Source organism: Haliotis rufescens, unplaced genomic scaffold, assembly GCF_023055435.1.
Source record: "Haliotis rufescens isolate VD_foot unplaced genomic scaffold, xgHalRufe1.0.p SCAF_8, whole genome shotgun sequence".
NCBI classification, from domain to species: domain Eukaryota; kingdom Metazoa; phylum Mollusca; class Gastropoda; order Lepetellida; family Haliotidae; genus Haliotis; species Haliotis rufescens.
Genome location: NW_025964372.1, coordinates 48,755,518 through 48,769,092, shown reverse-complemented (window position 1 = coordinate 48,769,092; position 13,575 = coordinate 48,755,518). Strand labels below are relative to the sequence as shown.

At 41.3% G+C, this 13,575-nt stretch overlaps 1 protein-coding gene across 22 annotated transcripts in view; it reads left to right on the top strand.

Moving 5' to 3' along the window:
• The window catches only part of LOC124115140 (ras GTPase-activating protein nGAP-like), a 313,251-nt gene that overhangs the window by 261,010 nt on the left and 38,666 nt on the right, over window positions 1–13,575 (top strand). Inside the window, exon 1 of one of the 22 annotated variants that reach the window (XM_046475999.2) lies at window positions 5,951–6,654. The exons of the other annotated variants lie outside the window; for them this stretch is intronic. Within the exon in view, the coding sequence (XP_046331955.1) occupies window positions 6,638–6,654 (17 nt within the window). The 5' untranslated portion in view covers window positions 5,951–6,637. Of the gene's footprint in view, window positions 1–5,950; window positions 6,655–13,575 lie in introns of those variants that run through there. 22 annotated transcript variants of the gene reach the window in all.

Sequence of the window (13,575 nt, the reverse complement as noted above, 5' to 3'; positions counted from 1 at the left end):
GTTTCATTTAAATAGCATAGGTGAATATATTTGATATTGCACTGGTGAATAATACTATATGGTTCTTGTGGACGTATCAGAAAGTATTGGTTGTTATGTTACCTGATTCATTGATGCGTGAATTGATTCAGTAGTTCTGTGTATGCATTGTGACACACCATCTCACACACACACTATCACATACAAATGTGTTGAACAGCCTGTTTGAATAGAAAATACTAAATCAATATTTTCTTATTTCCTAAACTGCTAGCATCCATGTTGATATCTCGGCTTATCATTTCAATATTTATATATCTGCCTCATACACCACCATTTCCTCTCTCCACTTGAATGGTAAGCCACCATGAATAGTGACCCTTTCACAGTCTCTCCTTGTTATGTCCCTGCCAGAGTTTGTGTAGGAAATAAGCCCACCGAACGATGGATGAGTCTCATGATTGTGATAGTGTTTTGTGAGTCAAGCCCTAGTGTGTATTTTATAGAAAGGAATCTTCTCTGTCACCTGCAGTACTTCAGTCTGTCAGTGTATCAGAGACAAAACTCCTAATGCTGGTTTATACTGACTTTCTTTCGGGATATGTGTTTCATCAGTATGTAGATGTATGGTATATGAAGAATATTCACTAGGATAGGTTTATTGACTTTTTTACAGGGTAAATGTTTCACCAGTATGTAGATGTATGGTATAAGAAGTATATTCACTAGGATAGGTTTTGACTTTTTTACAGGGTAAATGTTTCATCAGTATGTAGATGTATGGTATAAGAAGTATATTCACTAGGAAAGGTTTATTGACTTTTTTACAGGGTAAATGTTTCACCAGTATGTAGATGTATGGTATAAGAAGTATATTCACTAGGATAGGTTTTGACTTTTTTACAGGGTAAATGTTTCATCAGTATTTAGATGTATGGTATAAGAAGTATATTCACTAGGATAGGTTTATTGACTTTTTTACAGGGTAAATGTTTCATCAGTATGTAGATGTATGGTATAAGAAGTATATTCACTAGGGTAGGTATACTGACCATGGACATTTGTCAGGCTAATAGTGTATAAACCCTGACTGTTATACAGGCTTCTTGCACCATGTACATCTAACTCTATCTGTGGTTGTAGACAAACAAGTGTTCACTGTGTGATCATGAGAACTAACAACACCCAGAAGTTGATATGCCATGCCTTGTATTATCATGAATGGACAACAGTGTGGTATTTGCGACGGATGACACTGACGCGTCACGCCCACACCTGCAGATCACATGACGATGACGTCTGTCAAGTGATTGACATGATATAGACAAGATTATCCCATGTTGTACAAACGATGAGCCAGCATGCACTGCTGGATGAGATGCATGGTATGGTAGATATATCCCACCTAGGCGATATCAACGTGATATCCTGGGAACAATGCTGATATCACCATAGGGGGTATCGTCAATGATAGCTAGTGATAGAAACTGACACCGGTGTTTTCATCAAGATTCAATTTACGTGATCAGATACAGAGAGTTAGTTTAAAACTGAGGCATTTATGTAAACAGGGTGTTTGAGAACTATTAAATACTTCTAATGTTGAGGCAAAACAAAGTCCTTGACTTTGATTGTGTGAGAGGAATTGTTTATAACACTGGGTTCAAGACTGTGTCATATATATAGCAATGGGCATGTATGTCGCATGTCTATATGTGCATCCGTGGTAGAATAGGTATTCCGCAACACATGTTTGCCGTAAAAGGCGCCTATGCTTGTTGTAAGGGGCGACTAATGGGATCGGGTGGTCAGGCTTGCTGACTTGGTTGATGCATGTCATTCATCCCAATTGCGTGGATTTATGCTCATGATATCAATCACTGGATTTTCTGGTCCAGACTTGATTATTTACAGACCGCCATCACATAGCTGGAATATTGCTGAGTGCGGCGTTGAACAACAAACCAACCAACTATATGTGCATTGTTCAGTCTGGACTGACGCCAGTGTTGGAGATAATCCTTCATGAGCACATTCATGTGTCAAAATCATTCATATTTCATGTAATTTTGTTTCACACACTTTGTAATGGTTCTGTGATGGTGGAGAGATAGCCTTTCTCTGAGGCTGTACCGAAAGATAAGTCCATGCATGTGTTGGAATTCTGCCCTCTTGATAGGCAAGTCTAGATGTGGACAGTACAACTTTTAGTTTAGGTTTCAACATGCACTTTCTGACATATGCGTATTTCGCGCACAGGCCCACAAAGCCATTTAGTGATGTGGTAGAGAAGGGTATATCCGAAAGGTAAGGCAACCCTGAGGGGCTTTGTGGCTGCTTGATTAATTTGGGTGGAAATTTGTAATTTTGAAATAGGCCATAGTAAAAAGGTAGGGAACTAAAGGGCGACAGTTCAAGGACTCTCGTCTCTCTTATAGGGACACCTTGTTCTTATTATTTGCATAATCTAGAAAATTATGATTTAAACTACCGTATTCGACGTAATAAGCGCCCACGGCGATATTTGCCAATATATTGGCTAGTGAACAATCTCAATTAGCACCCCTTCGAAGTGGTTTATGTACACAAGACTTATTTATTTGTGTATAATACGTACTCGTATGTTATATGCACCCTTAATTATGGGCAATTAAATCCTGGAAAAATATTTCTGTCGTATATAAACATTTCAGGCTGTCAGCATAAACAACGAAATTTACGATTTTTCAACTCAAAATAATATTCTAATAAGAGCCCCCTATTTCTAATTTTGAGAGCGCCCTGGGCGCTTATTACGTCAAATACGGTAATAATTTTTCCTTGGAGACTTGTGCAAGTCTAGTGGAGACTTGTGCAAGTGTAGTGGAGAGATGGTGGTATTGTCAGTGTGGTGTCCAGCCTGATGTCCACCTTGATAGATCAGTGTGATGTGGCTGCCATTGTTTGTGTAATACGTTACAAGGCTGTCGGGGGGGGGGGGGGGGGGGGGAAATGGCAACATTGTTTCAGTAATTACAGGGTTAATGTGTTGGTTGGCAGGTCGGTGTAAACTTGACCGGGGTCAACCATGATAGATATGCCAATAATGTGGTGGGTAGACAGCAGTCAAACTGTCCGGGGACACACAGGTGATGGGAAGCGGGGACACACAGGTGATGGGAAGTGGGATTACATTAATTATATTTGATAATTGAATAAGAAACACAGTGTGAACACCAACGAAAACAATCCTCTGGTGGGATATTACAGAAGCATATGTAATTGATAGGATATTAGATATAATTAGTTTTTAGTTTTGTGTCAAATGTTAATTTAAGTATCTTTCATTTCTAAAACATAGAAAATGGATTTTGAACTAAATGGACTGATGTTGAGACCTACCCAGAAATAAACAAAAATGTTTTTTAGTTTTTATCATAAACAGTTGACATTACGAGATGTGCACAATTTGTGATCTGTGAGCATCTTGCCCATGCATGTTGTGTATTGTAAAGTGCTGAATCCGTTGCCCTAGCCTACTTTGGTCACCCGTGAAGATCCGGGTCAGAATAGGTCTTCATCAACCCATGCTTCTCATAAAAGGGTAACAATGCTTATATGTCTTAAGAGGTTGGGGGATCGGGTGGTCAGACTCTCTGACTTGGTTGATACCACGGGGCACCACTTCCCGACCTATTCAACATTAATAGTGACTTTACTTAGGAAGGGTTATTCCAAATATTACATTTGTTACATTGGGCCACTTTCTAAATGGCATTGTGTATTCATAGCATTCAACCATGTGAGCGGTGCCAATTTATACTTATCAGAGGAGTACACAGAGTAAGTGATCTAGACTACCAGTTGTAGGACTTTCATTTTTGTGGAAGAATTGGGGGCTGATAGGGTTAGATCGCTGACTTTGTGTGCTGGCAATTAGGTGCCTCACTCTGGCAGTGTGGGTTCGAATTCCGGATGGGACTCAGCCCCAAATAGTACAAGAATTTGTGCTTAACAAAGGAAGTGTTATCCCAAATATAACATTTGTGACTGTGCAACATCAATAGTAACACTTAGCCGCCTCCGAATCATTCCCACCAAAGACTCATCCAGCTAGCTCTACAGGTTTTCATGTTATTGGACATCTCCAAAATAGCCTCCCTGCCATTGAAAATAGTCAAATGTCAAACCGGGTCTTTTTGAACTTTTTTCCAAAATCAATGTTGGCATGGACATCTGACATTTTTATGACCTCCATTGCCACACCACACCACAGGGCTGCCTGCCAATAAACTCTCCCTTCCCCTCTCGAGGCAGTGTCAGCTGGCATCAAGCCATGCAGGTACACTTACCTTTCCTAACAATGATTACACTTGCTAATTGGGAGATCCATGCTAATTAGTGTAACTAGCAGTTGATCCCTCATTTCCTGGCATATGCTTCTTGGTATTTTGGTAATATCAACTTGTGGGGAAGGAATGATGAGAGAATGAAAGGTGATATCGGCTTGTGGGGAGAGAATGAAAGGTGATATCGGCTTGTGGGGAGAGAATGGAAGGTGATATCGGCTTGTGGGACCGATGAAAAGAAAATATGGGGTATTTTTTGTCTTGGTGATGCTCTCTAATTTGGAGAATTCTGTCAATCTATCTGTATGTTTTCATTATGAGGATATTTGTTTGTATCCTTAACATCCCAAAGATCATTTTTTTATGAAACCTCAAAATATACAGCAGGAATCTTGAATATGATGTTTTAGAACTCAAGTAATTTATGTGAATAAAATACCTTCTTATAGTATTTTAAGAATGTGAAAAATATTTCAAATTTAAAAAAACAAACAGCTCATGAGTGGAAGTCCGTTCAAGGAACATAAAAAAATAATTCAGATATTTCAGCTATCATCTCAATGTTAAGGACAAGCACGTGCTTGTTTAGGACCAATTTAGATGTTGTTTTAGAAAAAATATTTAATCTTGTAACAGGATAAGCTGGATATAAATTCCAAGCTTTGATGTCAGTTGTAAACCAGGGATCGTAGTCATGGTCATCAACAGTTGTTTTAACAAAGTAAACTCGGCCCTCAGCTGTGATAATCCCCTGCTGTGAGATGTAAGTGTAGGGAAAGGTGACAGACTCAATTAACTCCTTCTTTTGTTTACCTCACTCCTCCGCATCAAAAGCCGAAGATTAACTCCAGAGAGGATTAACTAATGTGATCCCCCAAGCATCTGCTTGAGTTGTCCTTGTTGATAACACCCCCATGAGGAACAATAGCCGTCAACATGCCTTCAGACTCCCCCACTCCCAGTCTGGTTGAAGTGCCTGTGTCTCCAAGGATATTGCTATCAACACAAGTTGCTATCTAAACCTGGCTGATTGTTTATTCAAGTTTCTTTTAAGCTTTTCAAATGATTTTTATCACGGAATCTTTCTGGAAACATACTCAAAAGAAATTTCTTTAGGTTAAAAATGAATCTTCAGTATTAACAAAATGTATATATTAGATCAATAAATAATAATAAATGAACTTTTAGAAAGATCGGTGGGATTAAGTACTTGCTGTTATTTTATGTTTGTTTTTTAGCAAGTTTTAGTTCATAAAAAACTGCTACAAGACATATCCATGTATTGATTATCAATTGTCCTAGTTTCACGTGTTATTGGGAAAATACATTCACAAGTTTGAATACACTAAATTCTTAACGAATTATTACAAACGTGAACAAAAACAGCTGAGTTAAAGAGAAATTTAATCTTGATTTAGCTGAATAGGCACACTCATAATAAAAGAATCATTTTCAACAAATACAAAAAACTATATTTAAGTCTTGCCTGTGGCTTATGGGGGATGTAAGGGGCGGGATTAACCTCTCAGCCAATCAGATTGCAGGACTGAGCCAGCTTGATTGTTTTAGACTTGTAGTGAGAGGAAACAGTGTTGTTTACACAGGGAGATCAAACCCCACTGACCTGGCTAAACTGTTAGGCTGTGGGCGGCAGACAGGACCACTCAGTGTTGTAGAAGCAGGGAGGCAGGTTAGGTTTCAGCTTGGTCCGAACAAGGCCCCGCTCCATGTGCTATAGTAGCAGCCTCACACTTGTCTGTGCTTGGAACCACATCAGTGAAGGGACGTTGTGAATACCTGATGACTTTATTACAAGTTTTGGCTGTCACAGAAGACTTGTGCCTGTGAATGTTGACAAGGACTGTGCATTGTCATTGATCGTGTACACTCTGTGTGTGACTGTGGGTAATTTAGCCATCTCATGGCTGTCATGTGGATATGATGGATGATGTGTTCGTTAGCGTAAGTCACCTGTCAACTGACCACTGACTGTGATATACTGGACAGCTATACAACAGTATATCCTCTACATCCACAAGGAGGTGTGTGTTGTACTGGACACTGTCCCTGTGAGCTGAACATTCGGACATTTCATTCAGGTGGAACAGTCCTGTGTTTGATGACATATCTGGATTTTTCCTCAAGTTGAACATTCTTCATCACGACAGTGGAGTTTCTATACCATGGTTCAAATGACAGCAGATGAAATTTTTGCACAGGAAAGTGAACTTGTCAGAACATATGGAATTTCGTCTAGTTTGATTGTGGTGGATGTTACTGCAAATTTGTGGGTCAAGTAGCTCTCACTAATTGACCAGCTCTACTTCAAGATGGTTGGGAAATTTTGGTAAATAACTTTTGTATTTATAAGTTTTATTTCTATGGTATTGTGTATTTTAATGACATGAGTTTCAGAAATTGGTTTTGTCACACAAGGTGTTTTTATTATACTTTCGTCAGGCAAGGAAGAATTATATATGTTTTTATTTCAGAGTAGTTAAGTATTAGATCTAGAGGCAGTGTGGCATCAGTTATTTCATCATAGACTTCGAGGCGCTTATAAGTATACCTAATCCTGTTGTGTGTGTATAGCTGTTGTACTCTGTGAGTTACCACTAGCCTAGGTAATTGGGTTGAGATATGTGATAACTTATCCCTGTGCCGGCCTTGCAAGCATGACTGAACTCACTTCACAGCCCTCACAAGGAGAATTCCGCTCAGTAATCGCCTGAAGTTACAAGGGACTGATCACACGTTTGAAACTAGTCATTACGGAGCCCAACACCAGCGGGCATGGCTGTAGCCCTGGTCATTGAGGTCAATTTCTCAGTTCATAATAGCCAAGGTGACACTTGATAGAAGCGGACTCATTAGTGAGTGGCTCCATTACCTTGATTAGCACAGGACGAGGAGAAAGTCGTTCAAGTGATGGCGACCGAGGTCTGTGATATACGATCAGGTGGACACCAACTGCCGTTGTTTACGCAGTATTGTCACAGATTGATCACAGAGGTCAGAGGGACATTGTGGACTGGGGGCATTTAGCTGTAACACTTGACCATTGTTTGGTACACACTTGTAGGCTTGTAGGCAGATGGTGGGGCTGATATCTTTGCGGGTTTTTGTTTGAATCTTAGAGAAATGACTGCAGTCCTTCGACTGAAGTTAGCCAATATGTGATGTAGGATAACAGGGTAGGCGTTATAAGAGGGGTTTCGTGTATGATAACAGTTTGGTGTATAACAGTGTTATTCCTAACAATGGATTCTGTCCTGCTTACACCTTGTCACCCTGTATGCTATATAGTTATATTCCCCAGTAGGCCTCAGTCTGTTAATGACATTTGATCAAATAATCCAATTAACTCAATGCAGCGTGAACTGATGAAGTTTGAAAGAGGAGTTGACATTTATCAATCCAGATAATCCAGTTTACCCTATCGGAAGATAGGAGCGACAAATTGATGGTCTTAGCAAGATGTCTAAAAACATGATACTTGTGAGAGCGATGTACTTGTATGTAGGTGTATCTATCCCCACCATTGTGTTCCGACTGTCGTGTTCTGATAACTCGCCATGGTTTGTCCTGTATAGACCAACCACTACCTCGCAAAGCTCGCTAAAACCAGTCCTTTGTGGGGCACCCACTTAGCCTCTCAAACTTCACCATCATTTACGTTTTACATGGTAACTTGTCAAGCCATCCCCACCCCATGTCCCTGCATCAGATTTTTGGTTGATCACATGTACAGGGTGTCCAGGGAATGTAGGTGACGTGTACCTCCACCCAGATTCCTGAACACCACCCTCCATGGCCGGATTGCTGGCCAAGTTTTTCCCAATGTAAATTCTAATTCTTTCCTGTCGATATGTATTGTTTAAGGAAGCAGGTCCCTAGACAGTGTGGTTTCATAATTAATGACGGCACTCCTTGCGTGTGACACATCCTTCGCAGCCAGCGCTCACAGCCACTGTTGATAACGTTACGGAGCGCGGCTCAATGCAACATGCTTGTAGCTATTGATCGGGAAATTCCGCCACAAATCAGCATGGTCCTCGAAAACGCAACGTTATTGACAAATTTCCACAATATCGGAGTGCGAATCAGGATGCCTCCAGGTGAACACGGCGGTTCACGGACCTGCTGGTCGGTTGACCTGGGGTAGCACTGTCTGTATATGTGGGGTGACGGAGTCGGGCTGTGGTTGCAGTGGTTGTGTTTATATATGCTGGACATGTGGATATGTGTGTGCCATTAGTGGCACAGTTGGATTTGTGTGTGGAAGGTTTGGATTTGTTCTGGCAGTCAGGGTTTGTACATGTTGCATGGTTTTGGATATTTTGTTCCCAGCGATCACAGCAAGTACATGATTTGTGAATGGCTGGTACAGATGATGTATATAATTCTACTGTGTCTGGTAACCAGGGGATTTCCACAGAAAATACTGTACTGAAATACTGACAGGTCCACAACTATTTTTATCCCATCATGTTCAAATGTTGGTAAATTGTGGTTATCATAAAAGTAGCAAAATTTAAATATTTTTACAATGACATTACTTCGTATTGTTTTAATACCTCTCCCAAATTATATTATATCACTTCCTCCCGTATCTTGTAATAACCCTCTGTTCTAAATTACTGACACGTCCAAACTATTTCTATCTTGTGTTCAAATGTGGTAAATTGCTGTTATCGTAAAAGATACAAAATTTGAATATTTTTACAGTGAGACATGTTGTATCAATACCCTTTTCAAAAATATTTATTTCACACCTTCACCTAACCTGTTATCAACCTGTTGTGATTCCAAGTCTTCTGCTGTGCTCACAACAATAAATCTATGGACATTTGTGGTGTTTTTTTGAGGCACTGATTTGTTTCCATAATTGATGTCAACACCTGTTGTTTCACCTGCCTAGGTAGTTAATTGTTGACCAGCAATTCACAGTGAGGATCGCCGACAATGGCCTTGGATTGAACCAGAAGGCAATCAGCAGTGACTCAGATGATCAGTGATTCACTGATGAGTGGTATAGGTCTTCATCAACACTGTGGCCATTGTCACAGCGCTGCTGGCTGGTCATTCCACGAGGTTGTGTCTCCACAGTTGACACTGTGGTCAAAGATGTGTTTGTGGTGACCGATTTCTTGTCATTCCGTGGTTCTGATGGCCTTGGATGTAGGTGTAGCGATGTATTCCCGTGATTCCTTCACGATGAGGAGGGGTTCACCGAGCAGGGGAGATAGGATGAGGATACTACGGAGTTTTGTGTCGAGATGTGATCGTCTGTTCTCGTCAAGGTGGGATATACTACGTCAATTGTTGTAATCAAGGCTGTATCGTCCTTTGTTCTGGGAGAGGAAAAACTATCCTGTCTGCAATACTTTATGTGTGTACAGGTCATATTTATTTATCTACCAGAAAACAGGTCGATATTACGCGGAATTTCCAGGAAGGCAGGTATTTAAGCCCCTGTTTTTCAGCTGATGTTTTAAAGACAAAAGATGTTTTCACTTTTTTAATCCATGGTCTTAAATTATGAAATCATATCGAGTAATCAATCCATAGTAAATGTTACATTGCTATTACATGGATAATGTAGACTTTTTCAGATTGTTAGTGCTGTGAGAGGCTTCTATATTTACAAGAATTATTGGTCTCCTCAGTTGTAGTTCGTGATGTTTTGGAGTTAGTCTTCTATTGTGCTAAGGATGTTTTGGTGTTAGTCTTTTATTGAATTTGATCATGATCATCAAGTGGTTGTCAGAAATTTGTGAATTATAATACATTTTCTCCATTATTCTCAAATGATTGTATCAAAAACCGTCACGTTTCCTGCATGTGTTCCGACAGTTGTTCAGGCAAGGATTGTGTGGGCTCTGAATGGAGTTGTGGCGATACAGGCAAGACAATCGTGTTATGTCAGCTGTGTTAGTCAGCGATAGTCGACATGGTCCGCCCACCAAGGGAGTGTCGCAGAGAGTACTTAATCGTGCTCTATAGCTGTATTGATCTCAGTAGTGCTAGTGGTAGGATGACTCATTTCATTGACCCATGGCAGGTAATGAAAACATTCAAGAGCATAATTTACTATGGACAAAATGTGAGTCAGTTCTGGTAACACTTGTCCCTCGAGGGCTGATTATTATAAAAATGTATCTTGAGCGGTCAAGTTAATCTGGCTTTGGTGTCCCAAGAAGGCAAGGCTGCTGTTCAGATGCAACACTTGTCCCTCGAGGGCTGAACATTATAAAAATGTATCTCCAGCAGGCAAGTAATCTGGCTTTGATGTTTCAAGGTTGTTGTTCAGATGCATGATTTCATTGATCTTTCTCTTCGAGTCAATTGCTGTGGCATTGTTTATAAAACCTGTGGCAGGCCCTGGCTCATTATCGAGGCAGTCTTTTAAGCCAGACTTGCAGTTCAATACATGCAAGTTCACCTGATCAATGAGATGCCAAGATCAGGGCTTGCCGGCCTGAATACCAGTCTCAGTTTACAGCTTGTCATCAGCAGGCAGTTGGAGGTGATAGATGGACCTCATCAAAATGCTTCCTTTCTCAGGCTTGACTGTTGAAACGAGAAGCAAATTGGAATCTCGCAGCTCAGATTACTAGGCCTGATAGAGGGATTTATCAGGGGGTTAGCATTTGAGAAGACAGAGCTTCATTTCGGAGATCACTATCATTGTACAACTGCCACCCCTCACCCTCCTCACCTCACCCCAAGGATCACAATAATAACCACCCCACCCATCTCACCAACCCCAGCCCAAACCCCAACCCCAACCCCAACCCCAACCCCAACCCCAGTCACCCCCTCACCCCAAGGATCACTATAATAACCACCCCACCCATCTCACCAACCCCAGCCCCAACCCCAACCCCAGTCACCCCCTCACCCCAAGGATCACTATAATAACCACCCGCCCATCTTACCAACCCCAGCCCAAACCCCAACCCCAGTCACCCCCTCACCCCTAAGGATCACTGGTATAACCCACCTACCACACCCTCACCAACCCCAGCCCCAACCCCAGCGACCCCCCAAGGATCACTAGCAACCACCCCACCACACACACACACTTCACCTCATTAAATATTTTATCATGAAGTAGTGTCTACCGAGTCCTTGGATGTTGCTAAATACTTCCTGAAGAATGGCCTTAGTATTGTATGCCATCAGTTTTTGTTGAGGATGGCACATACAAGCGTATGTTATCGAAACTTGACGATATGAGCTCTAGGCTGCTCTTCCTTCATCTTGGGCAGACACTGTGTACATCTGAGCTGTGTTAACAATGCCTTGAGAATATACCGTGTCTTCTTCCCCAAGGCAAGATGGTTGATAAAAGCATGTCGTATTGAGCACCGGGACTGAAGAGGGACGGCTTTGCCAGAGGATATGTGGTTTTTGTCCCACATTTGTTCGTGGCCTGTTGAACTTTCTACATTTGGAAATACTAGTTGACTCAAAGTCATAGTCGGTAAGATAACAATGTCGATCCATCCCCCTCAGAGTGCCTGCATGTTTCGGATGTGTAGGTCTTTGATCATTCAGGTGTACAGAAAGTCAACAAGCTGCAGGAGATAGCAGCTCCATCTGGGGAGTATTCAGTCCAGGCAGATAACATACAGGAGGATTGAGATTAGTGGAGGGGGTCCGGGAGATTTGCTGTGGCAAATTTGACAGAATTATCAGAAGGTTATCATTACTGAAAGTCAATTGCAAGCATGTGTGTCGAGACCTGATGATATTGTGGTCTGACCTGCTCACATCCTCAATGAATTATGGGAAGGAAACTAGCTGTCAGACTCCACTGTGCTTAATTTACAATCAAAACCTCCGAGGTTATGATTTTGAACACGATCTATATATTTGCTACATATTTTGGTCTCTCCTGAATTATGTGGCTCCTGCAGGTTTTTCAATATTAATGATCATCTGTGGTGAGACCAGGTTTACTAGCTCTCTCCCTGTGTATGTGTACATCCCAGTGTTATGGGTTTTCGAACGCTTTAGGAACATTTTCTTATTAATCACAAGAAAAACTGTAAAATGTATCACTCACTTATAAAAGACGACTTTATCTTAAAAACAAGCCATCATCTGAGTAAGATAAGATAAGATAATATTTATTGCAGAAACGTTCCATTACATGACAGATGCAATTTTAAAAGACAAGACATTATGACAGTATTAGACAGTATTTACAATGTCTGTGTGACGACACACCCCTTGTTATAGTGGTTGTAATTCAGATAACCATGGCTGTCTGAAAAACATTGATGTCCAAATACCTATGATCAGACGATACTAGCATATATACTAGAATACTAGTATGTGCATACTAGCATCTCTAAATCATTGTACTCTGCCTGCCCCATGTCAGTTTTTGTACAGTAACTTCTTTCTTGATTCTTGGTAGGCAACTAAATTGGCTAATAGAAATTGTTATATACTATACATATTTTCTGGGGGAAAACCCCCCCCCCCCCCCCCCCCCCCCCGGAAGTTTTTACTGTGACATGTGGCAGTGGCTAATTGTAAGGGGAGAGAGGTTCTGAGATGTGTGTAATGTGTGGATGATAGCCGGAGGGGAGTGACATTTGCTCCTCGTGATGACCCCACTAAAGTGGTGGTAATGCCCCAGGGTGATGTACACAGGGGGCTGGGGGTGTAGACAGGGGTTGGGGGTGTAGACAGGGGCTGGGGGTGTAGACAGGGGGTGGGGGTCAGTTCCAGCTGGTGCTGATCTACAGACACAGAGGATGACAGCTGAGCTCAGTGTGGAGTGGGAGAGGGCAGAGAAATGCATGAGAAAGAGGCTATGTTGATGTAGGAGGAGCTTGGTTCTGCAGTTGTTGGTCTGCTTGGTGTAGGGGCACAGCCTGGAGGTGTGATAAGGATGCTCTTCAAAACTCATTGATTTCTTGTCACAGAAACTTTCAGGATGTGTGACCAGCATGTTGGATTATAAAACTCACGACAAAATTCCTGGGCACTGGCTTTTCATCATGATCAGTGACATCTTGGCTGATTGAATAGAAATCCATGTTACTTTTAAAGTGGATGAGCGTTTACACATGTGTTGAGTTTAAGGGATACGGAGGCTGATAGGATACGTAAGGGTGTGATAGAACAAAGATGGGTACTTTATACTGATAAATCAAGGAAGTTGAAATTATAGTTGAGGAAATTTAATGTGCCACTTAACCTGACGGCACCAGAAGTAACAAACACTATACCACTATAGATGTCTCGA